Source organism: Anopheles aquasalis, chromosome 2, assembly GCF_943734665.1.
Source record: "Anopheles aquasalis chromosome 2, idAnoAquaMG_Q_19, whole genome shotgun sequence".
NCBI classification, from domain to species: domain Eukaryota; kingdom Metazoa; phylum Arthropoda; class Insecta; order Diptera; family Culicidae; genus Anopheles; species Anopheles aquasalis.
Window position 1 is genome coordinate 51,347,501 of NC_064877.1, and position 27,458 is coordinate 51,374,958.

At 36.6% G+C, this 27,458-nt stretch overlaps 2 protein-coding genes across 6 annotated transcripts in view; both read left to right on the forward strand.

Moving 5' to 3' along the window:
• Positions 1–11, forward strand: part of LOC126571544 (kinesin light chain) — a 2,877-nt gene extending 2,866 nt beyond the window's left edge. For all 5 annotated transcript variants that reach the window (XM_050230143.1, XM_050230146.1, XM_050230147.1 and 2 more), the window contains one exon: positions 1–11. This exon is cut by the window's left edge and continues 578 nt beyond it. The gene's annotated coding sequence lies outside the window, so the exon portion shown is untranslated.
• A 9,868-nt stretch (positions 12–9,879) lies between these two features.
• On the forward strand, positions 9,880–27,148 carry LOC126571541 (uncharacterized). The gene is made up of 11 exons (XM_050230136.1): positions 9,880–9,962; positions 10,670–10,848; positions 20,305–20,495; positions 22,132–22,259; positions 23,112–23,201; positions 23,279–23,488; positions 23,560–23,747; positions 24,051–24,157; positions 24,223–24,413; positions 24,540–24,740; positions 24,856–27,148. The coding sequence occupies exons 2-11, from the start codon at positions 10,787–10,789 to the stop codon at positions 26,140–26,142; spliced, it is 2,655 nt and encodes an 884-aa protein (XP_050086093.1). The 5' UTR covers positions 9,880–9,962; positions 10,670–10,786; the 3' UTR covers positions 26,143–27,148.
• Positions 27,149–27,458: the final 310 nt, after the last annotated feature.

Here is a 27,458-nt window from a genome sequence, read left to right on the forward strand (position 1 = left end):
ATCAAATCATACTTCAATTTTTTCTGTTTTTTAAACTACAAAATCGTGATTCGTGTGTTTTTCTCGGCATGATTCAAACGGGTAAAAGACTAAAATAGGCCCCCCACTCACGGTGAGCTACTGAGTGACCGAAAAAACCGCTTTTTAACTGACTATAGGGCCCTATTGCGAGTGTCTTGTCTTGAAAACAAGACTGCTTTACAGCTGATGAAAAAACTCAGCAATCATGTTTTGAATTAGTGAATGAACCGGTAATTTTTTGTGAGTCCGAATACACAACAGTTCCTAATACGACCATAAAAATCACTAACACCACCAAAAACCAACATCGTTAGCTATCACTGGTGACTTTGATGAAACGGAAAAAATCGACCAAAACTCTACCGAGCCTCACTTTACAGTCGTGTACCTTTTGGTACCAGACTGCGAGTCTGTGAAATGAGACTCAAATTGGAGATGCTTGTCGCGATTTCTGCAGCTAAACAAACAAATCCAAATGATTTCTTGAACTTAGCGAGCAGACGTGTGGAAACAGTTTTTTTCCCTGAATTTTTGGATTTATTTGTGTCCGGGTCGCCGGCGAAAAATTGCTCAAAAATGCACAAATCGTTACAGAAACTGTAAAAGATTGGAAAATCTCAACTCCTGGTGACTAGCGCGTTTGCGACTCAAGTCCGCTTAGTTGTTCGCAGAACCCTCTACTTTCAGTGATCACTCCGCCTAGATAGAGCCGCCTGGATCTGTTTGGCAAGTGTCCCTGATAACTGTTATCACCGGAGAAGAGGTGTCCAAATCCAGCTAGGCTTTATTTGCAAATAAAAAAAGGATAAATTTGATCACAGTGGACTTCACTCTAGTCACCAGTTGAGTTGTGTCGTTTTTGGTACCCATTTTTCATATTTTCGTCGCAGTTGCCTTTGATATTTCATTCATGGTTCATACAGTTCATGCTGAGTTTTTTCACCAGTTTCGGGCACCAGTTACAGCAGTCTTGTTTTCAAGACAAGACACACGCAATAGGGCCCATAATGATGAATATCTTCTGATATAGTTATTTTTTACTACTCATCGGCCATCAGCTCGTCATCAAAGATCCCGGGGTAAGACATCCCATAAGTTTTCCGAGGTTTTCCTGAGACATACTGCTCTTTAAACATCCTGCATGCGGATGTTCGATCACTAATACATCTCGTCTAGCTAGGCATTGGTCGCTGTTATCAGCAAGTGGTTGTTCCGGTAGATCACCGATCGAGCAGTCCTGCCACCAGGGATAACTTTTTGTGACTGCTACACGGGGAATATTGCCAACAAACCTAATGGTGCTGATCTAGAACCCAATTTAATTTTTTTTTAACTTGAAATAGTGTAATTTCATAATGATCAATTTCATAATGTAATTTCATAATGATAATTTCAAGTCCTATTTAATGGGAATGGGCAATTCCTTTCGGAAAAAATACCTTTTCGACAATATCTGTAAATCGTATTATCCTAGCAACTGAAACGGTTCTCTTTCTCCGTTCTCTCTCAATCTCTCTCTCATTCTTTGGTTTTTGGATCAAATTTGGCTTAAATTACCGTAAAAGAATTTAAAACCAAGTGGTTGATTTAATATTACCATCTCCCTGCTTTGAATAGGGAGGCATGGAGGAGAGCGGAGGGTGAAAGAATGGAGTAAATTCCGCTTCGATGTAACCAATCAATTTAGAGACCCCAAAAACATTGGAAATGACACCCAGATTGCCCTAGAACTGATTTGAAGAAACAGAGGTGTATGGAGGCCCCCCTCCCCCTTGTCTGGCAAGCACCAAATTTTGTCACATGGTTTCTAAATCAACCAACAACTTGTATGAGTTTTGGAGAAATTTGCTTGAAAACGTGTAGAGTTATGCATTTTCCTAACATATTGGAATTGGGGGGGGGGGGGGGGGGGTTGAAGAGAGGTGAATTCTGGGAAAAAGACCCCCGATGTGATGATTTGGGGTGATAAGCTATCTTTGTGCCAAGTTTGGCGAAGATCTGCCCGGTAGATTTTGCGTGATGCGCGAACATACAAAAATACACACTTGTTTTTATTTGTAAGATATTTGGAAAGTTAATTAGTTAAAATTTCGGTAAAAGTAAAGAATAGGACCCCACCACTCACGTTGAGCTTCACCACTCACGTTGAGCTGAATCAAATTAGATAATTTATGTTAATTTAGTTTCAATAATTGTGAGACCAAACAAAAAAGTATGGTAAGATGGAAAGCCATTCATTCTTCGCTACAAATCTGGTTAAATTGTCCTTGCACCAGACCAGTTTTGAACCAAAATCACTCCTTCGAGAGCGCTCTATTTTGCTGGAACACATAATTGTCGTCCCCGCATAATTTTTCCAATCTAGAATTCAACATCTATATATATAAAAATCAAACTCGAACTTTCGAACGCACATCACGTGAGAACCGATGGGCCGATTTCACTCATTCTTGGACCAATGAATTCGTCTTTCTCTACGGAAGGTTTATACGGAAGAAAATTTTGAGTAAGTTCTGTCCTTTTAGGGCAAGTTGGAACTTAATTTTGCACCGGATTTCCACCTCACAGCCTACTTGATTCGATATTATTTCAAAACATTAGATGGCAACATTTCAGCTCCAATGCCCACTGCGTTGAATATGATATTTTTGCTCTAATTTGATCATCGTCGCCTACTGTGGTACTTTCTATAGTGGTCACAAAATTCGTTATTATTCTTTACTTCCATCAGACCAAAGAGCGATTGGTTTGAGCAAACCAACGATGATTCGCCAAGTGATTCAAGTTTTGTAATTATTTTGGTTTGTATCAAGAACTATTTGTGGTAAAAAGAAAATTATTTGATTTTAGTTGATTAATTTCTTAGACAGAAAAAATGCCTTCAATCAGAAGATCAAGTAAAGGAGTGCGCAATCGAAATTCAAAAAGACTGGCACTAATCCGTAGAAACCAGACCGAAAGACGAAGGCTACAACCCAATCGTGATCAGGATCGTACATGGACAAAAAACGAATCCTCCCGTTGTTCAATTACTTCGTACCGCATTCCTATATGGTTCTACAATGACCATAACCCCGACCATGAAATATCGTGTGTTGTAATAGGGAAGATGGATAAGGTGTGTTAACATAGCAATGCACCAAAAATTCATTGCGCATCTTCCGGATTGCGTTACGTAAGTGGACAAATCAAACTACCAACGTTAATCCACCCACTGGAATTATTGTATTCGTTACATTACGGCAACTGTCCCGGGTCTAATAATGTTATAAAGCACATCCAAAACTAAAAAAAAACTGATACACTTATGCACCAGACAAAAAACAAAAAATATAGAGTACCAAAAAACTTCCGAATTTTAAAAATTACATTACAATCCCGTTTCCGTTTTTATGTTGCATTTATTATTATACATTCAACATCTTAAATATACTCGACTCTCCGAGTGGCAGAACGAAGTTTGCCGGGAACGACTAGTTTTCTATAAAACATCTGTTTTACAATACGTTGAGTTAATTGTAACGCCTTTTTTAATTAAAATGAAGGGTATTTGCCGTGCGTGCAAATATCCCCCCAGAAACTGATCGTTTGTAGTTGCATTTTGAAAACCTGGGTATGTTCTTTCTATTTTTTTTACTTGGACAACTTTGTTCCAGCTTTTCATCAGAGAACACAAGCTCGCCCAGCGTATAAGAGTTGCTCTTCTCATTCTTTTTTGGGTAAAAGACTAAAATAGATCCTCCCACTCACGATGAGCTACTGAGTGACCGAAAAAATCGCTAATTTCAACATTTTTGGTAACTAAATCTTTATAAAAATATGCGGAAACGTAAATTAATGTATTAAGGAAGGGAGGAGGGGTGAAAAAGTTACACTTAGTCAGATAAAAAGTGGGTAAAAGACTAAATAGGCCCCCCCACTCACGGTGACCTACTGAATGACCGAAAAAATCGCTTATTTCTATATTTTTAGTAAACAAACTTACAGTTGTGTTCAAAATAATAGCAGTGCCGAACCACCCAGTAAAGAAATGATCATTATTCAAGTATGCGTTGTCTATTTTATCAATCAATCATGTGGATGTGTAGTGGTGGGATCACTGATAAGATAGACATACTACTTGCACCAAGAATATCATAACTTGCTGATATTTTTGCGAAAAACTGCTGCAACGTCTGTTTTTTACTGTTCAAAATAATAGCAGTGGTCAGTGGTTCTAAGTTATTTTCATTGTTATTTTGTGTTTAAAAACAAAATTCTTTGCACGTTTTGCTTTTCCATCAATCGGTTAATATGTAAAAAGCAAAAAATTAACGAAAGGCAAGACTTTTTTATTTTTACAGCAGTAAAATGGGACCCTCTAACCATTGATCTGATGAGAATCGGAATTTTATTTTAAAAATATGGAAAAGTAAGAAAAATCGTACTTGCAGGTTCAAGAACTACTGGGATGCTTTGCCAAAATGATCAGCAATGATTTAAAATGGAAAGTGGAGGCAAAAACTAGTGCCGGCAGCGATGCAAGTCTCAGGAGACTGGCTGAAAGATAGTGTACATGTCGAGGAGAGATCCAACAATCACTTCCAACAGGATTAGGGATGCATTGGACTTGTCTGCGAACACAGTAGCAGTCAGGGGACGATTAATAGAAGCTAATCTGTACGCACGAAGTCCCCGTAAAGTACCCTTGTTGACGAATCGACATGTTGCAAACCGTCTTAAGTTTTCAAAAATCCACGTCGACTGGTCCAAGGAAAAATTACGCAATGTTTTGTGATCTGACGAATCCAAAATAGTGTTGTTTGGATCAAAATACCGTCGTTAGTACGTAAGACGTCCATTTGCCTCAGAATTTCGACCACAGTATACGGAAAGGACATTAAAACATGAGGGAGCCAATATAATAGTATGGGGATGTTTTTCCTGCTATATTGCCTGGATGCCATTTTATCGTATACCAGGCATCATAGACCATCATGCATACATCAGAATACTTGTCTAGGTCATGTTTCCTTATGGTGAAGACGAAATGCCATTAAAATTATTATTTCAACAGGATAATGATCCTAAACATACTAGTAAACGCGTACAAGCGTTAATTCAGCCGAAGAACATCGAGGTTATGGAATGGCCAGCGCCGTCTCCTGATCTCCATTCCATTCCATTGGGAATCCTGATCCATTGGGAATCTATGGGTAGATGTCAAATGTGCTGTTTCGGAAGCAAAGCCGATGAAAATGGAAGAGTTTTGGTCAGTAATTCGTAACTCGTGGGCTGCGATCCCTGTCCCTCGATGTCAAAGACTTGGAAGCTCTATGCCTAAGCGATGCGCCTCTGTAATCAAGAATAAAGGCTATTCTACAAAGTATTGAAGTGGAAAAAACAATATCAGTACCACGGAACCTTTTTTTCTTTTAAAATTTGATATTCTCGAGTGAAAATACTAGGAATGGTGAAACACTGCTATTTTTTTTAACAGCTACTTTTTTAGTTATTTTAAAATTGCCCTTAGTAATGGGCTGATTTTAAAAAGTAAACTATGCATTCTTATTTAGTTTTGTTCCTTTTTGTATACACAACAAACAGATTTCGAATCAATGCATGAATTATCATTTTATGTTACTTTTTAGCTTTTGAACCAGCCACTGCTATTATTTTGAACACAACTGTACATTAAAATATGCGGTAACGTTAATTAATGTATTAGGGAAGGGGGGAGGGGTGAAAAAGTTACATTTAATCAGTTAAAAAGCGGTTTTTTCGGTCTCTCAGTAACTCACCGTGAGTGGGGCCCCTTTTTTAGTCTTTAGGCCGGAATACACGAAGCGTAAACTCTCGTATAAACTCAGAATGTAATGCCAAAAAGATTATACTTATGTCAAAAAGATTATAGGCCCGCGGAGCGTAAATCCGTGTGTAAAAGCAAGCGTAAACTTAGCACCAACATGAAGCGTAGCGTTATGATGGATTCAATGTTCTTCAATCGCTAATATACAGTAAAAACATCTTAAAATATTAAAGAAAATGTTCAGAAATCAACTTATCTCGTCGATTTATATTTTTTGTGGCCAAAAACACGTGTAATTGATGTAATAGCATAGTGTAATTGCAGGTGCACGAATGTAATTGCAGTTGACGTTTCGGTATAAACTTTTATGCGATTATGCCTGCCACACGAAGCGTAAACTTTTTGGCATTACATTCTGAGTTTATACGAGAGTTTACGCTTCATGTATCGCCGGCTTTTTACCCATTTTTCTTATCGAACGTTGAGAAACTTTCGCTCAGATTCTTTTTTATCAATTAACGAGGAATTCTCGCGTTATCTTCTAAAGGCAGGAATACACATGAAAACAACGCAGCAACTGAAACTATGAGCACAGCATTACGAGTCTCGTTTTGTTTACCATCTGCTTACAATTGTGTTGAGGATGGCTTCAATTAGGAAAAAGGAAGTAATTTCAATTAATAGGTTATCATATATTTATAATATAATATATGTAATTGTTTTATATTTTAATGTTATTGTGTTGAAACTGTACAGGGTGAGGCAAAAAAACTGCGACACAGTTAAAACGCCATATATTTTTCATTTTTGTTAGGATTTTATTGAATAAAACCAAAAAATGTTGGGAATTTCATAAACTTTCAGAATCAGTTATTTTTTTTACGGTATGTTACTTTTTGGAGGAATTATGGTCTTGAGACCGTGAAGAGACCTTGCTTCGCTTGGCCGCAAGTGATGAAATTCTGAACTTTGTTTTCTTTGATGAGAAACCATTCGTTATCCTGTAGTTTTCAAACGAAAAAAAATATGGGATTTAGTTTCCAGGAAAGTCAGCTGATAATTTACACTCTCGGCTGGCCACCACGACGCATAAACCGGGTTGATAATGGGTTGAGATGCGATAACACGCAATTTTTCACATTATTCGCACATTTTCGTTCGGTGGATCCGATATAAATCAACAAATTAATGTTTCTAAAGCTATTAAAAGGTTCATTGCAGTCCTAGAAATGCAAACAATTCATGCGAAGTCCCTAGAGATTCTAAAAGGACTCTGTACCTTCCCTCAAAGCAACCGAGACATGAAATTAGCGTAAAGAAACATTTCACACTTCATTTCCATGTCTCATTGGCTGTCAATATCTATGGGCGCAAAAAGCGCAGGACTTCTCCGTTTGCGGTATTTTGAAGGCCAAGGTTAGACCTAAAAAATGACATAGTTTTGACCAGCTTTAGCAAACGCTTCTCCAAGAATGAGCCAAAATACCACAAAGCACTCTGCGGGCAACGAGCGATGGTTTCTTCTACCGTCTCAAGATCATAATTCACCCAAACAGTAACATACCATAAAAAACTGAACTGATTCTGAAAGTTTATGAAATTCCCGACATTTTTTGGTTTTACTCAAAAAATTCCAAACAAAAATGAAAAATATATGGCGTTTTAAATGTGTTGCAGTTTTTTTGCCTCACCCTGTAGATGATGATTTCGGATGTATTTCGGAATTGTGAACCCTCACAAAGAAAAAGAATTTAAAAATAGCTGGATATTGCCTAAAGTTTCATAAAAATGAAACATTTATTTTTATAGTTTTCGTATACCATATTTATTTATGAAAAATATCATTCATGCTAATATTACAACAATTGGATTCTTTTATAGATAAATACATCAGCAACAAAACTTATAATAATAATAATTTACTCAATTTACTCGACCTCGTAGAAACTCGACTAAAATTCGTTTTCTAAAAAACTTACATAAAAAACTATGTACACATCGTTGCTGTCTCTGTACATCATACTTAATTTAATAATAATTAAAAATTTATAAAATAGATTTTATATTTTAAAGCATTCAAACAACAGAATTCAAACAATGTCGATTCAGAGCGATTAGCCTGCAGATAGATACAGATGCAGGTATCAAGATAATCGATGCAATTATAAAATTAATTTCCCATTTCGGTTGAGATGATTATTCGTGCTGTCAATCATTCACAGAAATGATTGGATTTTCGGACTTGAGTCTCCGAGAAGAGCAGAAAGACAATGTTCGATTTTTCGTTTGAGGTCCTAAATTATAATTTAATGTATTTTTGATTGACGTTTAAAACTATCGGCAATCCGTTAGATTCTACTTTGAACTGTAATGCTTAATACTTTCTACAGTAAAATATACAGAGTGCGCCATCACGATGCATTCTATTTTAATGTTGAATAACTCTGTCATTTTTCAGCCGATTTTGACAAATATGACAGTTTCTTCAGTCTATGCGACTTTTATAATGGATCACTTCACGTTAAAAACAGCGGACTGAAATTGTCACACGTTACATTGAAAAAAATCGGTCAACAGTGAAACTACGATCGTGCAATGGATGGTAAGTAAATGGTGGTTTCCTCCTTCGCCGCATAGCACGGCGCTGGGCTTTTTTCTGTGGGTCTGTTTGAAAAATAAGGTTTTTGCCAACAAATTGAAGGCTTTAAGCGACCCATAGACGCTCAACTTTATTTGTGAATGTTTTTAATGCAAAAATTGCGTCAAATCGTCGTTTTATTTTTATTCCTCGTATTTTAACAACATTGGACTAATCCTTAATGTTCCATCAATCAGGGCCACAGGCGCATCGTGTTCCTCACTGTGGCACGCAGCCGACGCCAATATTCAGCCTCCACAATATGTTTTCAGCTGGCTGAAAATCTTCAACTTTTTTGACACAAGCTTCAATGTAGCTCACACATGATAAATATATTGGTGTCAATCAACTTGTATGCAAGTATTGACAAATAAAGTTGAGCGTCTAGCGCTTAAATCAATAGTTGATTTTTGGTCCTTCTATAGTAGTTTAATCCCAATTTGAGAGAGAGATAGAGAGATAGAGAGATAGAGAGATAGAGAGAGAGAGAGAGAGAGAGAGAGAGAGAGAGAGAGATGTAAGAAGAGAGCAGTATATCGACCGCAACTTATAAAAAAGGCGCCAAAACTAAGTTCGTTGACTATGTGGCACAATTTGCGTGTTTATGCCTCTCAGCAGGATTGGTAAAGTCTGAATGCAAAGTGCAAAGACACAAATCATTGCATTTCCAGCATTCAAGGCTTTTCCGCCAAACGAATGATAAGTTTGGAAATGGAGAGCATAGCTATCCAGTTAGCAACAAGAATTCAATTGGCACCGATCTTTAACACATGATATCGGATCTAGCGCGACCATTTCATGGTTGTTTTAACGAAGATAACATTCATTGCCTGCACATTGCTCAAATGGGGGATTTGTTATGAGTTAACCGTGGACTGGCTAATTAATTATTTTTACTATTCTTATTTTGGACAGTATCTTCTACAAGTAGCATCTTCGGCATGCTCTCAACATAAAACTCAAGCTAATAGACACGTTAAATGCATGCGAGCTCGAACAAGCCCCTCCCAAAAAAAATAAACCACCAATCAGCGCTCAGCTTTCCCCCTGAAAACCGCTCGAAATTTTCGAGATTCGAGCAATGGTGGCACAGGGTGGCACGGGTTATGCGAGGTGGCCTTAATCTGAAAGATGTGATGAAATTTGTGGTAAGAGGGATAAATTTAATGATTTATTTAACGTATACATGATACGTATACATGATAAACAAATAAGTTTGCGACGCAATCTTAACTTGAAGCTGTTAGAGAAACCTATCTTTGTTTTGTAGAAAAATCCAAACTCAGTGGGACCACAGCAGAACGATTCGCAACGGAGTAATCTACCCCCTTTTCAAATTCCCGGTCTTTGGAAGTTTCCATTCCACGAGATTTGAATTTGCTATCACATGGAAACGTGCCGCGCAACGGAAAGCACGACGTGTTTTTCGATCCTTGTGCTCAGTTACTTATAATTTCGTACGGTGCATAAATAAAATTCTATTGGAGTGTTACAACTTAGTTAAAAAGCTCGAGTGTATGATCATAAAGTTAATAAATACATTAACGCGCAAATCCTCCAGGTGGTTGGAAACATGGCTTTAATAGTGCAATGTGGAATAGTAATGAATGTTTGGAGTAACATTTTTTTGAACAAGATGTAGTAGTTGGATGTGTTTTATGAAAATAAATTATCTATGTGTCCTCCAGATAGATTGTGGTAAAACATATCATATAAAGCCTGCTGGATCATTTGATGATGGGATTGGAGAAAAAAATTACTTCTCTCATCCATTAGCAAACACCGCAACAACGGTTGCGTGCCGATCGAGAGTTTTGTGGATTGCGTGACAACGTTTCGAAACGTTGCTGTATATATGAAGCGAATAAATTTTCTGTGTCTATATATAACGTGCACAGTTCACATGGATCATCTTGCTGATTACCCTGCTAGAATGGGTTTTCGTATACCTTTCGGTGCAATCTATAGTTTCACTATAGTGTAACGAAAACGCGATACTGGTATCCCGCTGCAGCATTTTGTTCCGTGGTCTTGGTCGTGTTTTGCCTTAATTAAAAAGGAATCGCGTGAGTTCCTATTGTATCACCTTTTATACGTTTGTTCCACAAGTGTTTCATAGTTACGAAGAAAACTAACCTCGTATATAAAAGTATATATTTATAACCTCGACTAATGCACACGTTATCACTTATTAAACTTATCCAAAATAATATATTTTCAAGTTAAAGAACACCGTTCAATTGACTGCAAAACAAACAGACAAGATCATCGAATGTGATTTTGTTTGAAGCAACATACATTGAAGGTCTGTTGTGTATTATTGTATTGTGAGAAAGGGAATGAAAATGAGCCAGCTTGGAACAGTCTATGCCACTAAACGGCGACGTCGAAATGGAAAGAGGTAAGCCTGCATATTTGCTTGTAGAAATTGATATCTAGGACGGTTGTTGTTGCAGGTATGAGCGTTGGAGTTCTTATTCTCGATAAAATTACGAGTGTTACATCCATCATAACGAGTTTAGGGTTTTTTTCGTTCAATAAAGTAAGATTTTAACCAAACCTCAAATGTATGCGCCAAAAACACTAAAATCAACAACACCACCAATTATTGGTTCTTCTTGCCCTATTGGAGGTGTAGGGAGTGATTCCGACTTTTAAATTGATAGCCAGGTATGCAAATTCTCATGTAACCCTTGCTCATCTGTCGATCGGCTGAGGCTGTGGATAAGTGGCAGAAACACTGTTTTGCACTACTACAAAAATTCGAGCGAGCATTTTTGGTACATTTTATTTATTTTACTGGCATAATATTTATATACATTTATATATTCATATTAATATATATTTCCTTTGCTTAAAAATGTATTGTTTATAATGATTGCAAGACTACGCCCATTGAACTCAATGAAGTTCATCGACTGCGCATGCGTCGATTTTAAGATTTTATCGACAAAACATCAAGAACACTATTTTTCCTCAAGAACACTCTGCGATCGCGCTCAGTGAAACTTTTGGTGGTGCTTTACACACATCCTTATCATTACCTGGTTTCGTGGATCGATTGAACGAACCGGTTATGACTCTTCATGTCTCGCCGTGAGAACCTCGCCGTGTTGTTTCGCTTGGAATTTGCCCTTTTCTCCTCTTCCTAATTTAGAGCATTTAATCAATCATAGCTTAATAGATGGTATACTCAAGGAAGACAATAGACAACAATGTTTACATAACATGAATAATCAGATGATATAACTTTTACTGTATATGAAACCGTCATGTTCATAATGGGAACATGAAGACGACTATATCACCCTCGATTACCGATTAGTAAGCTCATTCAATTATCCGGCCACCGAAAACAGCCAAATGAAATTGTTCGTTAATTTATGCTACCATTTGAATCTCAATATCTTTGACACCATTAGATCACGTTTATTTATTTGATGGATGCTTTAGTTAGAAACAACTATTAGGGTCCACGCTTTAGTCGATGAAAGTGATTAGCCGGGCGAGATAGTCTGGTTGACGAGCTGGTGAAGGTGATGATCAAATGATTGTCAGTAATTCATCCGATAAAGCTGAAGTATTGGTGATCGTTACATTACATTTGTCATTGAAACACTCAATTTCGTCACCCGAATCATATGCAGTTCCAGTATTACTTTTTTTCTGAGTGTATGAATATAAGGCGGAATTCAATAATTTTCTTCCAGTAAATTGCTGTCTAACTCGTTTCAATCACACATCACGTCAAACATGTACGTCTAAGCACCAGAATGAAACAACACAGACTGAATAATGTCTCATTTTTATATACAACGTCTTTTTTCGCGTCCAAATTCGTTTGTGTATGTTGGATTGTGGACCAATATTACAATAAAATAACATGTTTATAGTTTCTAATACAAATTTAAAACCAAAATATAGCTAAATAATTCAATATCTTTTGTTTATAAACGCAAGACATTCCAAACTCAATCGTTTACATAGCCATTTCCATACAAAATACACCGTGGATGAAATAGTCAACGAAGATAAAATTAGTGAGTTTTTTTTAAGGTAAAAGCAGGGTTAAAGGATGGCACAAGCGTTACCAAAAGATGTTTTTGTGTTAGCATAACCATGCTCTCACGGAGAGAGATAAAATAAACATCTGTATCTTTTTTTAAATTTATTATAGAGACGTATGACTTATAAACTTATGACTAACGTTCTTTCGTCTCTTCATCTGTATCTTTTTATGACACATTTAACCATGGCTCATATACCCTGCCAGAATGCATGTGAATTCCCTATAGCAATTTACACAGAACAAACAAACTGTTTTAGCTAAAACAAACCCGTTTATCATTACCTCACCGGGATATCGTCGTACTGCAGAAGTTATGTTGTTTGTTTAAATCTCTTATCCTCACCTCTTATAGCTTTCGGTTGTTTTCACTCTTGGCCTTCGTTTGCATTTTTTTTCTTTTGCATACATCTTAAAAATCGAACCTCAATATGCTTCATGCTGCTTGCAGTTCTTTATGCACTTCATCGCCTCAGCCAATGCCGATTCCATTGGTCGCAGATTCTTAATAATTTGTTTTTTTTTGCTGATTGCTGCCTCCACCGTGTATGCTGGTTTGTGGTTTTGATTTAAAGAAAAAAGATTACCTCGTTAACATAAATTCCTTTCTACAGTGCAGACATGCAAAACAAGCAAAGTGGAAATGCTATAATTAAAAGAGCGTTCACATTCACTTTGAAACAAATGATTGAGGTCATTTAAAGCTAATCTTACCGAAACAAATGATTTGTGTGCAGATATGTGAAACATAACCCGGTATGACAAAGCATCATTCATGAACTCTTTGTAAAATGTTTTTAGGGAATCGCTTATCTCTAACTCGTTCAATATCTCCTAACTGGTACTTACAAAAAATCGTCAATTTTCAATATTTGTTCATGAATTACACACATTCATGAAATCTGTTTTCGAAGCATTCATTTCGAGGACACCATCATTTATAACACATTGTAAAACTGGTACTTGTATTTTGTTGTATTTCTGGTAAGGCATGGCAATGGCATTTCATCATCTATGTTAATTACAACTGTTTTAATGAAAAAGCTTAAAATCATTCCAAACGATTACAATTACATTTCCCATCATCCCTATAGCAGAAATCAACATGAACAAATCTGAAAAAACAGCTGAAACGATAAAAGATTCAATTTAACTTCAATATTATGTACATCAGCGAAGAATATTACACAAATAATCAGTAAATAACTGAATGAATTAGACATTTTGGTATTGCGGCGGTGCGAGGTCTTAAATGTTTTTTAAACTCTTAATTTTTAACAGCAATACCAAATGTATATTTAGAAAGGAATAAGTACAGTGTTGCAGTATTTCACAACAGTGTGTTAATAAGTTTCCTCAATTATCTATACAAGTCCATCTGCAAACAGTTGTTTTAAATCAACATGTTTCTCCAATTTAATTAATCATCTCACCAATGGCTTCAATGAATGAGCTGGATAATTTCGTCGACTTTGGCAATTGATACGAAAGATCGAAGTCGTTTTGTTATATTCACCAAAGAATATTAATTCAACCAATTACATTTGGTCCTATTTCGGAATATCTTGTCTCTTACGATCCATTGATGATATAGTGATATAGTTCCAGTTGGGCAGGATAGGGTCATTCTCCACGCGACTGTTACCTGCACTTAGCTTTGAACCTGCCGGTGTTGCCACCAGTCGTAATCAATTCTGGAGGGAGAATAACAGACGGGGGCTCACAAAACATATGGATGGCAAAGTAAAAAGGGAAAAAGCATAGCACCTCAAAAACAGTTAATTTCTCGATGTGAACTGAGGCATTGCAGGAACATATGCTTCCTGCCGATCGGTCAGCGCTTGAAACAAGGGACTGGATAGCATATTAAAAACGCGTGAGTCATAACCTTTGTTTTGGGTGACCTCAGTTTTTGTTTCGTTGTCTATCGACCATGCCACAATGCACCGTCCATCAACGAGATACATGAACTACCACTGTTGTGGTTACTACGGGCCCCTTTCCAGGAAAAGGAGAATCAAGGATACCTATCCTCCAAATTGGTCAGTAATCTGCGACAGACGAAAGTGAATGAATTGCAGAAAAGGGGAAACTAACATGTTAAAGGGCGCGTGTAGCAGGACCCTAAATGAAAAAGAATAAAAGACACTCCAGGAACACTAATGTTTTTCTTATTTGTGGTTTCATGGGCAATAATACCTACGGAACTATTCTACACCAGGAATCGTTTGTGAACCATAAAAGCACATACGTAGGAGTTCATGGGTAAACAACGACCTGACCTGTAATAAAGATACTGGAATCAGGCAGCAGGAGCTATGAAGTATCCACACCGATCCACACGATTTTTTGTATGAAATTCATCTCTCGAAACTTATTAAACGCCGTTTACTTTAGAAATAACAGCAGGGGATAGGTATATAATAGAATTTGAATCATGGTTTGGACCATTCTTTTTATAGAGGCAAATGTGCAAAAGTGCCTCAACAGGGAATATAGACATATGATATCGTGAGGCCTTTTTTCGGACGGAATATATCCAGCAATCTATGGTAAAAGATACAGGTACATATGATGACGACATTAATTGTTTAACTTAAACGTAGAAGGCGATAACAATAAAAATGAATTCATTGCTGCTTAACATTCCCACCGACGAGGATGGCATCTCTTACATAAAAATTGTACCTTACATACAAATTCGCAATGTTATGTCCCAAAATTATGTCTATGTTTTATATTTCATGGCATGGTACATGCCAGTAATGAAACGTAGCTTTTGTGCATATGTTGCTGGTGCGAAATCGATGAGAGTCGACCTTCATTATGATTACAGTTTGCATTTCATTGTCTGCATGCAGGTGCATTTTCCGAGTCAGTAAACGTAATTTCAGCTACAGGTCAATGCTAATGGTTTTATTCTTTGAACACCTGTACTTTTTTTTCTTAGCCTGTTAATTCCCTGAGCCTCACTTTAACATGAGTCTTTTGATAACTTTCAGTAGCTCTTGCTATACCTAACCATTCGTTTGTGTATATTGTGTCTCTTTTAAAAACTTATTACATATAATACTAATAATCCATATAAAAATCTGACGTCGTAAAAACAATAAACATTCTACAACCACATTTACATGGCAACGATAGTCTATTGTCCACTTTTATTTAGACCAAAAATAATTGCAATCACCAAGCGATTACAATGAAAACTCGGAAACCCTTAAGGGACATTATCTTACATTTTCTATGGCATCGGCTTATAGGCGATCCGCGTTTTTACCTTTTATACTGTTGTGTAAGAAAAACTTTGTTTCTTGTACTTATATTTATTAAAGTTAACTGTGTACGAGTTCACTATGTCACTTTAAATGAGATGCCTAAAATAATATACATTTGTTCGCAACTATCTGAAACCTGGAATCGCTTAAGCAAATATGTTTTTGGCAATTAAAATTGAGTATGCAATAAACAACGCTGTAACTACGATTTGGATTCTATGTTTTGCGTATGATTAATTTAATTCCTTTAAATTTCGTCTTTAGGATTCCACTGTGCTATCGCTTAAAAACACTTAAATTTAACTGTTCATTTGCACCATATTCTACTGATCTTTGCTGTCGCTGTCTTGATTGCAATTGTCTGATTATATCCTATGCATCGCTTTTATAAAGCCATGCATCAGAGCTGTCTGATGCGTGGGTTGGGACAATCTCCCGATACGCAGGGTGTTGGCTTTTCTACTATTGCGTTTGTTCGATTTGGTTGAAAATTTGCAATACTTTTATTCTTAACAAAAGATAAAAAATGCGATTTTTTCTATAAAATGATTATGCAAATATAGATCAAAACCTGTTGGATGAGTTTGTACAGTTTTTTTGCGTAATTTAATTTAAATTGTCTCTCATGTTTTTCACCTGTTTTCATTGATGTGTACATTTACCATACCTTATAGGGCCTGATGCCGTAAGTCCTATGACAGTGTCACTGGCATGGTAACCATGGTAACAAAAATTTTAAGTTAAGTGACAGTGTCGCTGAAAATCGACAGTTACGGCATCAGGCCCATAACCTTACCACTATTCGCAAAAACAAAATCGTATCGATTTTTAAATGTGAAACGGTATTTAATTTTTTTGTGACATATTTTTAACGTTTTTCTCTGAATGCTGATCCTTTCAAGAAAATTGCGTAAAATTTTTGGATAATGGTCCAAAACTGACAAAGTTATAGAATTTGAAAACCGGCGTATCGTGCATGGATCCATACTACTCGCTTTCCTAAGACCGTAAAAGCTACTGAACCGATCGATTTGAAATTTTTAACACTAAATCTGCACACTGCTTGCTAGATAGCCCCGTCGAGTTTTCAATAACCTTTTCAACTTCAAAAATCTGTCAAACATCGAAAAAAGGGTAATTCAACAAAAACTCAATGTAGATACCTGAGTAACCTTATAATCTATCAAAAGAATATCGATTTTTATTTTTAAATATTAAGTTGAGTGGTTGCGTCACAAAAAATCTCCAAAAATGAACCTTTTTTTGGCCAGAAATTACCGATTAACCCTCGATTGGGCACCCGGCGTTTACCCCTTCGTTGGGCACCCGGGTACCCCACTTATGTGTATTGCATAGTTAAGTTATTGTTCCGCTGTTTTTATCAGTTTTATACCAAAAATAGTGTACTAGAACTAATTTAAGAGTATTAATAACGTGTTTTTGTTTCAAAATCACAACAAAATCCAATAAAAATAATGAAGACAACACATTGGTACCCCTTCGTACGGTCATTTTCTACCGCGTACGTCGTAAAGCAAGCAATAAGATCGTAAAGTGATCGAATTTTCCAGCAAATATGTTATTGAAATTATTGAATTCTTCGAATAAATTAGTTTTGAATTGTCATAAGGCACTTTTGAGGCATAAACAATTGAGTTAATTGGGCACAATTGAGCTAGGAGATCAGATCAGTTGCTACATGACGCGTTCAGAAAGTGATGAGAATTGATTTTTCTGACAAAAAGGTTTGAGATAACGTGTTTAATATTTTACGATAAGGTAGAGGAAGGTTTTAGCTATCAATCACACTTTATTTTGTTCGGCTATGACCAACTGAAAGAAAATGGGACGATTTTTCGTGAACCATGTTTTTAGATGATGTAACACCGCAGAATGGACCATTGGTCTGGCGCGGATCATCCGGACCTACAGAAAAACATTCCGTTGGTGCCAGTAATTCATCAAGTCTTCATACATTTCTGTTTGGGTGCACTGTGCCAGGAAAGAGGTCCGCGATGATCCGGGCTGTACCAGTGGTCCACAGAAAGGGGACGTTCTACGATGTTACATCAATTAAAAACTGGAATCACGAAAAATCGTCCCATTTTCTTTCAGTTTGTCATAGCCGAATGAAATAAAGTGCGTTTAATAGCTAAATCCTGCCTCTAGGTTGGCGTAAAACAAATCAATACCTTATCTCAAACAGTTTCGTCAGGAAAAATCCAGTCTCATTACTTTCTGAACGCACCATGTATATTGGTCTCTGTGGTCTACGAAAATGCCGCCTAAACCCTTTTTGATGAAGATTAGTGTATGATTTACTCATATGTTAAGAAAATTACACTACACGAACCATTTTTAATCAGTTTGAGAAATAATACAGGGTGCGCCATCAGGATGTATCCTATTTTAAAGTTGAATAACTCTGTCATTTTTCAACCGATTTGGACAAGTAGGCCAGTTTCTGAAACGTCATTCTATGCCATTTTAGTAATGTATCACTTCACGACAAAAGAGCGGACAGAAATTGTCACACTTTACATTGAAAAAAATCGGTCAATAGTGAAAGCTGCGGTCGAGCAATGGATGGTGAATCCTCGTTCGCCGCATATGACGGCGTTGGCTTTTTTCTGTTGTTCTATTTGGAAAAAAAGGTTTATGCCAACAAAACAAAGACTATGAAGCAACTTAGAGCAGATATTAGAGCTGAAATTGCCAAAATAATTCACTAAATGTTGTCAAAACAATGTAAAATGCCCGAAAGGAGCCTATTTTTTGTATGTCGAATGAAGGCGGTCATTTGATCGATATCATATTTTGAGTATGGCACAATAAATGGCATAGAATAACCTAAATAAAACTGGTTATTTTTTAAAATCGGTTGAAAAATGACAGAGTTATTCAACTTTAAAATAGGAAACATCCTGATGGCGCACCCTGTACATAATTTAAATTGCACATAAAAGGTATCAAAATATGTTGCTTATTTTTCTCCTATTGCTCGTTGAAAAGCTGAAAAACGTAATGAAATTTTCAAAAAAATGTTGTTGTTTTCCTAATTAACAATTAATAAACACGAACACATTGATAAATGTTGATAAAAAGTGTTGTTTTGAGTTTATAAACATAGCCCATGTGCATAGCCAACGTATGGGGTACCCGAGTACCCGGGTGCCACTGGGCGGGTGTTAATTTCATCGGCCCATAATTACCTTTAAATATGAGATATCAAAACAATTCAAAAGCGAAATCGGTGTGAAATGAGTTGTACTTTGGGGATCCGGAGTTTCGTTAAAAATAAAAAATTTTGACGGGAAGGCATCTTTTCATATTTTCGTTGAAACTTGAAATGGGTACCCGGGTACTCGGGTGCCCAACCGAGGGTTAAGACCCTCTTATTTTAGGTTTATAACTTTATTCTTTCGATTCTGTTAAAAGCTGGGCCATTTTTTTGGGGAAGGTGCACAGCCTCATATGTTATATAGTTTTAAAGTATAACGAAATACCTAACAGACATAACAAATTTTAATATTTTTTTCGAGGTAAAAATGTCAAGTTTTTGTGCCTGAAAATGCCATTTTAGTGGAATGTAAAAAACCTTCTTTCATTTGAAGAAAACGGCTGTTGAAAATAATCGTTAGTTGCTTTTAGCTTACGATGAATATGCTCTGATACAAAAAAAATGCTGGCTTGAATGATTTAAAAGCGGAGTTGTCAGCATAATAGACCACCAAAATAATGAGAAGATGCAGTTTTTAAGGATGTGGTACACTAAGAACCTCCGGAAACTGGGAAACTATCGATTGAGAACGTTATTGTCAATAATTGATTCATTTAACGCCAGCTCTTGCTAGAAAAATCGGCAAAAAGCGGGATAACCGACATGATAAATTGATTTTTTAACTCGATAACGCTCGACCACATGTTGCAAACCGGTGAAGAACTAATCAGAAGTCGACGTAGACGAAATGTTAACCCTCTGACGCTCCATTGTTCTTTCTGAATACTATTTGTTTGGTTGCTTAAGCAAGTTGTTTTGCTGTACAGCACCTCATTAATTGAAGTATTGCAAAAGGTTGGCGTATTAGATGAGTAAAGAACTCTAAAGAGGACATGGAACTCAAAAATTGCATGAAAAAGAAAAATTGGTGACCAGTAATCTTACTTCGACTGTTGTCATTATTATTTTGCTTTTCAAAATAAATGGTATTTGTTGAGCCAAAACCGAAAAATCTATTTTAAACACCTAATGGATTCTTTGAAAAACTTTACACACATTTTTAGTTAGACTGCCTTTCTTAATATGCCAATAGAAAAAATGAAAATTGTTTCTACTACATACTAAATTAAGTCATGTGCTTTCGTATCTTATATTCATTTAGTCATTTAACAAAATAAAACATAGGGATTATTAAGGAAAATTAAGAAACGATATATGTCTAGATATGACTTTTGTATTTGTTGTGATATGCAGTATTGTTTCAATAACTAATGTTATCTATAATATTTACAGCATAAAAACAACGCCCAAAGAAGGTATCACCAAAAGTAATCCTTCTAAAAGGCACCGAGAACGTCTTAATGCCGAATTAGATCTTTTGGCCTCTTTGTTACCTTTCGAACAAAACATACTTAGTAAATTGGATCGTTTGAGCATCCTGCGACTATCTGTTAGCTATCTCAGAATAAAGAGCTATTTTCAAGGTAAGTGTTAGTCTAAGTGTGTAAATGACACATTGACAAGTTATAACCGATTCTATTTAAGGGAGCTGAGGTATTCATATTTTTTTGGTGTTGTATATTTTTCCCATAAATGCTGATCCTTACAAGAGTATTGTGTCTTTTGTTGGAACGGTCGAAGAAAAACTGACAAAATTATATATTTTCGAAGGCCCCATGCGGCACGCAATTTTGAAGCACGTTTTCTAAATCCAACGTTTTCAAAGTCGGTGTCCATCATAGCATAAAATCATCTATAGTATGCAAAAAAAGTTTATCCACCCCTTGCAAGCAACTTACATTTGGACTGATTTATCATGGAAACCCTCAGTCTAAAAATGCGTATCGCATATCAAGAGTTTTGTGTTTTATTCTTCTTTATTATACTTATTACATTGTTGAAAAATACCTCCTAGAAACAAGGATATTACAAAAACAGTGGAGCAAGGTACGAAAAGCATGCAAAAAAAGTTTATCCACCCTCATGTATTTTATTGTATGGTGTTATACAGTTTTTACTCCAAAATAATCAAACAACCTTTTTTCCTTTAAATTTCAAAAATGTATTTTAGTTTGTTTATCACAAACACATATTTTGAGGCCCATTGGAAGGTTTTATCGCCACAAATAATGGAGTTATGGACCTAAGAAGCACCTAATAAGGTAATAGTCGTTCAGAGCAAATTAGAGCAATACTTGATCGGGTGCCGACCATCATTTCTCTTGCCATTGACCAAATAACAAACGTTATCTGGTCTAATTATACTAAAATAAAGTAATTAAGCTCATTTGAACTTGAAGATGATTGAAATTCGAGAATTGAAGGTCAACCGCTAAACCTTTCTATAGAGCATTTTTAAATGAATCAGTTTTCTAGTAACTTAGGCCCATAACTCTATCATTTGTGGCGATAAAACCTTCCAATGGGCCTCAAAAGATGTTTTTGGGACTTAAGAACTAAAATCCTTTAAAGATGGAGATTTAGTTTATTGAGAGGAAAAATGGTTGTTTGATTATTTTGGAGTAAAAACTGTATAAAACCATACAATAAAATACATGAGGGTGGATAAACTTTTTTTGCATGATTTTCGTACCTTGCTCCACTGTTTTTGTAATATCCTTGTTTCTAGGAGGTATTTTTCAAAAATGTAATAAGCATAGCAAAGGAGAATAAAACACAAAACTATTGGGTAAAAGACTAAAATAGCTCCCCCCCCCCACTCTTACGGTGAGCTACTGAGTGACCGAAAAAATAGCTAATTTCTACATTTTTAGTAACCAAATCTTTATTAAAATATGCGGAAACGTAAATTAATGTGTTAAGGAAGGGGGAGGGGTGAAAAAGTTACATTTAATCAGTTAAAAAGTGTTTTTTTCGGTCACTCTGTAACTCACTGTGAGTGGGGGGGCCTATTTTAGTCTTTTACCAAGGAATGGATAAACTTTTGCCTAAATATGCCTACAATCGATTTTTTTTTAAATCAAGAAAATCTCGATGAGGCTACCTGGATAAATTTATAATCTATTGTATCTATCTGGGTGTTGAAATGTGCTGGATCAAAAGTTATTTGAAACTATTTTTCTAATACTGGCATTCATATTTCTTCCATTTATTTATTAGTCGTGATGCACAAAGAAAAAAACGAAAATGGAATGATTTCAAACGTCGTTTCCGATGAAAACTACCGTGCACGGGATTTTACTTCTTATGACCACAGTTTCGTTTTAGATAGCGAAATGTTTCTTCAGGTAATATATGTGGAGATTTATTTTATATATAGGCTATTTTAGGTGCTTATTCTGTAACTTTCGATTACGATGGCCTCAGGCGTTCGATGATTCATGCGAATTTCGAAACGTTTCGAAAACAATAAGCAATTCAAAATGACAGTTTGAAGTAAAAAAACTGTTAATTAACTTGTTTTTTTCGGTATAAAAACGACTTAACCTTTGTAATAATAGTATACGATTAGCAGAAAGAAATTATTGATGCACAATCAGGACGCTATAACTGTTTTTCAGATGCTCGATGCTCGATGTAAACAGAACGCCAGCTGTCGACCACAAAAATGCACTCGACATGCAGGCGATCGTGAACACCAAATGAACACAAAATGAACCAAATGAATCGAACGCCTGAGGCCATCGTAATCGAAAGTTACAGAATAAGCACCTTAATATTATCTTTAACAATGCTTAATAGAATGACACTAGAGATAAGAAATAGACACTAGTAACTGATAGGCGTGTTTAAAAAAATCACGTTTGTTGAGCTGAAACCGATTTAAACTTTTTTAACCTGTGTAACCTAACGTTTTAAAAAATAAGCATAAGCAATAGCTTGTGAGTTCATTATGCCATTTATTAGTCTCGTAATTGCTATTTAATAGCACACTTGACTGATAAATATCTTTCTAAACGTAATTCGTCAAACGGCAAATTCATTACGATTATATTTTTCAGAAATATTTTTCAAACTTTTCTGAAAAGAAACTATCACGAATTATTAGTTTAGTCTTTTACCAATCATGCTATTACAATTTGATATATCTAGAACATATATAATTTATCCATGGAAAACCACACTTCTATTTCTAATAGGCGCTAAATGGATTTATTATGATACTAACATGTGACGGAGAAGTATTTTTTGCTACACATACCATTGAGAGCTTCTTAGGATTTCATCAGGTACTATAAATCCTCCAGTTCTGCACACTATTATAGCACGAATGTATTTACCTTTTCTGTATTTTTGCTATTTTTAGTCTGATATTATTCATCAATCGGTCTACGAATTAGTTCACTCCGAAGATCGCGAAGAGCTTCAGAAGCAATTATTGTGGAACTCCTTCTTACCGGCAGATCTTTCGGGAATTCAACTTACGGAAGCCCTTGTTCCCGAAAAGGATAAGTTGTTAGAACGAAGCTTTACCGTGCGATTCCGATGTTTGCTGGACAACACATCCGGCTTCCTGGTACCCGACTCAAGAGCACATAAATTAGAATAGTTCTTATCTCGTTGATTTTTTCCTATTCCCTAATCCAGCGTTTGGATATTCGTGGTAGAGTTAAAATCCTGCATGGACAAAATAAAAAAAACGAAGATCCCCCGTTGGCATTATTTGCATTTTGCACACCTTTTGGCCCTCCCAGTTTGTTGGAGATTCCACCGAAAGAGAATATGTTCAAGTCGAAGCATAAGCTGGACTTTTCGTTGGTTTCTATGGATCATAAGTAAGTTGGAACAAATCAATACTTATATTCCATTTGGAAATAAACTACATTGTAAAAGGCTGAAATAGGCCTCCCAATCACGGTGAGTTACTGAGTGACCGAAAATATCGCTTTTTAACTGATTAAATGTAACTCTTTCACCCCTCCCCCTTCCCAAATATATTTATTTGCGTTTTCGCATATTTTCATGTAGTTTTGGTTTCCAAAAATATAGATTTTGTTCGGTCACTCAGTAACTCACCGTGGGGTGGGGGCCTATTTCAGTATCTTGCCGTTTTAAAGTATCTACGCATTGTTTTATAGGGGGAAGAATACACTTGGATACTCTGACTCTGAACTTGCTAACATGGGAGGATATGATCTAGTACATTATGACGATTTGGCATACGTGGCCAGCGCACATCAGGAACGTAAGTACATCATCTTATCATGCGTGCTGGGAAATGAAACGATGGGCTTTAACTTATCTTTTTAGTGCTTAAGACAGGTGCGTCAGGTATGATAGCTTACCGCTATCAGAAAAAAGATGGAGCATGGCAATGGCTACAGACAAGCTCCAGACTGGTGTATAAAAACTCGAAACCGGATTTCGTAATTTGTACTCACCGCCAGCTGATGGAAGAAGAAGGCCGAGATCTACTTGGAAAACGTACGATGGATTTTAAAGTACGAATGAATAAAATGAATAATAAACTAATTGTATCCGAAAGCCTTCGGATTGGCTTTCGGAGGTTGTCTGACTAACTAAGAATGTATTAATTATATCTCAATTTCTTCTCAATCAACACGAAGGTTAGCTATCTGGATGCGGGCATTTCGTCAACCTACTTTGAATCGGATCAGCTAATTATCAGTCCAAACAATCTCAACTCACCCAGCTCTCCTACAACATCTCAACAACGTGCTAATCGACGATATAAAACACAACTACGTGATTTTCTTTCTACTTGCCGTCATAAGCGGAAAATGAATAGCCAATGCGCTGCTGAACAGGTAAAACAAGCATAAGTAATAACAAGTTATATGAATGCAGGGTACTTTAGTTTCAGTGTAATCACGAGCTCTGGCGATCCGTAATGAGGATCTCCGTCTTTCTCTGCCTTCATAGGTATCACCTACTGTTTCGGTGGTTGACTACATATCAGGTGGTCCGCCAGGGACGGCTGCAGCTGCAGCAGCTGTGGCGGCAGCTGCGTATACCAACACTATAAATAGTGTTTACTCTCCATCAGGCCATTTCGCAGGTACCGGACCGGATAACGTTTATATGACGGCGCCAGTGCATTCGCCGAACTTTTATCCGATGCCTGATAATCTATTCCACCAGTATCGGCTGCAAGGTGTAAGTGGCTACTATCCCGAGTATCATACGAGTACTACTGCACCCACCTTTGTATCTACTAACGGGCTTATTCCGTACGACAGTTATGGAATCACTAAAGAGGACAGCATGCGATGGCATGAAGGCGGCAAAAGCTACGGTGGTGGCAACGAATCAAATCAATCGCACTCAGGCTCAGGTTTGGTGGCTGAACCAAGTGAACAAGAATTGTCAAGTCTATCCGTAGAACCGTACCTTGTGCCCGACATCCCTTCTCACACTGTAAAATCATCATGCCAAACGCACCTCAGCAAGCATACATCTCCTGTACATTCGTTGGAGGAGCTGGTCGATCCGTGTTGTTCAACTGACCGCACGAAACCATCAGCTGCTAATATTGTTGTTCAGAGCGGAACCAAAGAATCTATAGAACATCGCAAACAGCACGAGCACCAATACCAAAACCATGAACAGCAAGGGCGTCAATCTACTCACCAATCTCATCACCAACGGTTAGTGCATCATCGTCACTCAATGTCGCAGTTGCCTACAACTGAGCAACCAAGGGAGCACCCGCAACTGATCCACAATGGTGATCATATCTGCAGTTCCGATGAGCATAAGTTATCTACTAAATCACCTACGTCCATGCCACCAATTCACTGTGAACCACCACGGCAGACTGTTCTAATGTGGGGTACGTCCTATATTAATAACAGGGAAGGTCCTGGTACAAACCTCAGCCGCAGCAATAGCATTTGTGACAATGATCTCCCTCGTAACAGTGTCGATGGTCCACCATCGTACGAATATGTAGCAGTAAACAACTATCACGGCTGTTCCATCAAAAATTTAAGAAACTGCACAGTAAACGCTGGTGCTGGCGAGCATAACAGTACTAACATGTCGAATCGAAAACCAGATACTTGTAACGATTCCGATGCTAATGAAGGAAAAGTTTTAGAAAAAGGAGATGATAGCAAAAGCCCAACAATCGCAAAATCATCTGATATAGCTTATGCCGTGCCGTGCAAAAAAGAAAATCCTCAACATTCTACTACCAATAACGACTGATTTGGAAAGGGCTAATCATATTCGGATTACTAACTTAACACTAATTACAACCAAACAGGAACATGACCCTAATTAAGACAACATTCTCTATACTACCACGGTTAGTTACTGAGTGGCCTAAAAACCCCTAATTTTTAAATTTACAATAAGCAAACCTACAATAATATGCGCAAACATGAATAAATCCATGGTAAAAATAAACGGTAAAATTAAAGTGACCTTCAAACTCGATTTTTACTGATTAAATGTAACTTTTTCAAAACCCCTTCCTAAATACGCATACATAAACATACGGCTCGTCCGTCCTTATATATGTTAAAAAAAAAACTACGCATGCATGAGAAAAGCTTATAAAATCAAAACTGTATAATTAAACGATTTTTGGTCACTCAGTAACTCACCGTGCGTAGTTGGGTCCTATTCTTTACTTATACCGAAATTTGAACTAATTAACTTTCCAATTACTTTAAACGGTAAAAGACTAAAATAGGCAATAAAAGACAAAAATAGCCCCCCCACTCACGGTGAATTACTGAGTGACCGAAAAAACCGCTAATTTCAACATTTTTAGTAACAAAACCTTTATTAAAATATGCGGAAACGTAAATTAATGTAATGGAGAAGAGGAGAGGAGTGAAAAAAATACATTTAGGTGCTTATTCTGTAACTTGCGATTACGATGGCCTCTAGGCGATGATTCATTTGGTTCATTTTGTATTCATTTTGTGTTCACGATCGCCTGCATGTCGAGTGCATTTTTGTGGTCGACAGCTGGCGTTCTGTTTACATCGAGCATCTGAAAAACAGTTATAGCGTCGTGATTGTGCATCAATAATTTCTTTCTGCTAATCGTATACTATTATAACAAAGGTTAAGTCGTTTCTGATACAGAAAATTCAAGTTAATTCACAGTTTTTTTACTTCAAACTGTCATTTTGAATTGTTTATTGTTTTCGAAACGTTTCGAAATTCGCATGAATCATCGAACGCCTGAGGCCATCGTAATCGCAAGTTACAGAATAAGCACCTTAATCAGTTAAAAAGCGTTTTTTTCGGTCACTCAGTAGCTCACCGTGAGTGGGGGGCCTATTTTTGTCTTTTACCAAATCTTTGGAAATGGTTCGAAACATTTTTTGGTAAAAGACTAAGGTGCTTATTCTGTAACTTTCGATTACGATGGCCTCAGGCGTTCGATGATTCATGCGAATTTCGAAACGTTTCGAAAACAATAAACAATTCAAAATGACAGTTTGAAGTAAAAAAACTGTGAATTAACTTGAATTTTCTGTATCAGAAACGACTTAGCCTTTGTTATA

Coding starts and splice junctions, on each gene's coding strand:
- LOC126571541 (XM_050230136.1), top strand. CDS start 10,787: ATGAAAATGAGCCAGCTTGGAACAGTCTATGCCACTAAACGGCGACGT. Junction 23,489..23,559: donor ACAACACATCCGGCTTCCTG/GTACCCGACTCA, acceptor TCCCTAATCCAG/CGTTTGGATATTCGTGGTAG. Junction 24,414..24,539: donor AACGTACGATGGATTTTAAA/GTACGAATGAAT, acceptor ATCAACACGAAG/GTTAGCTATCTGGATGCGGG.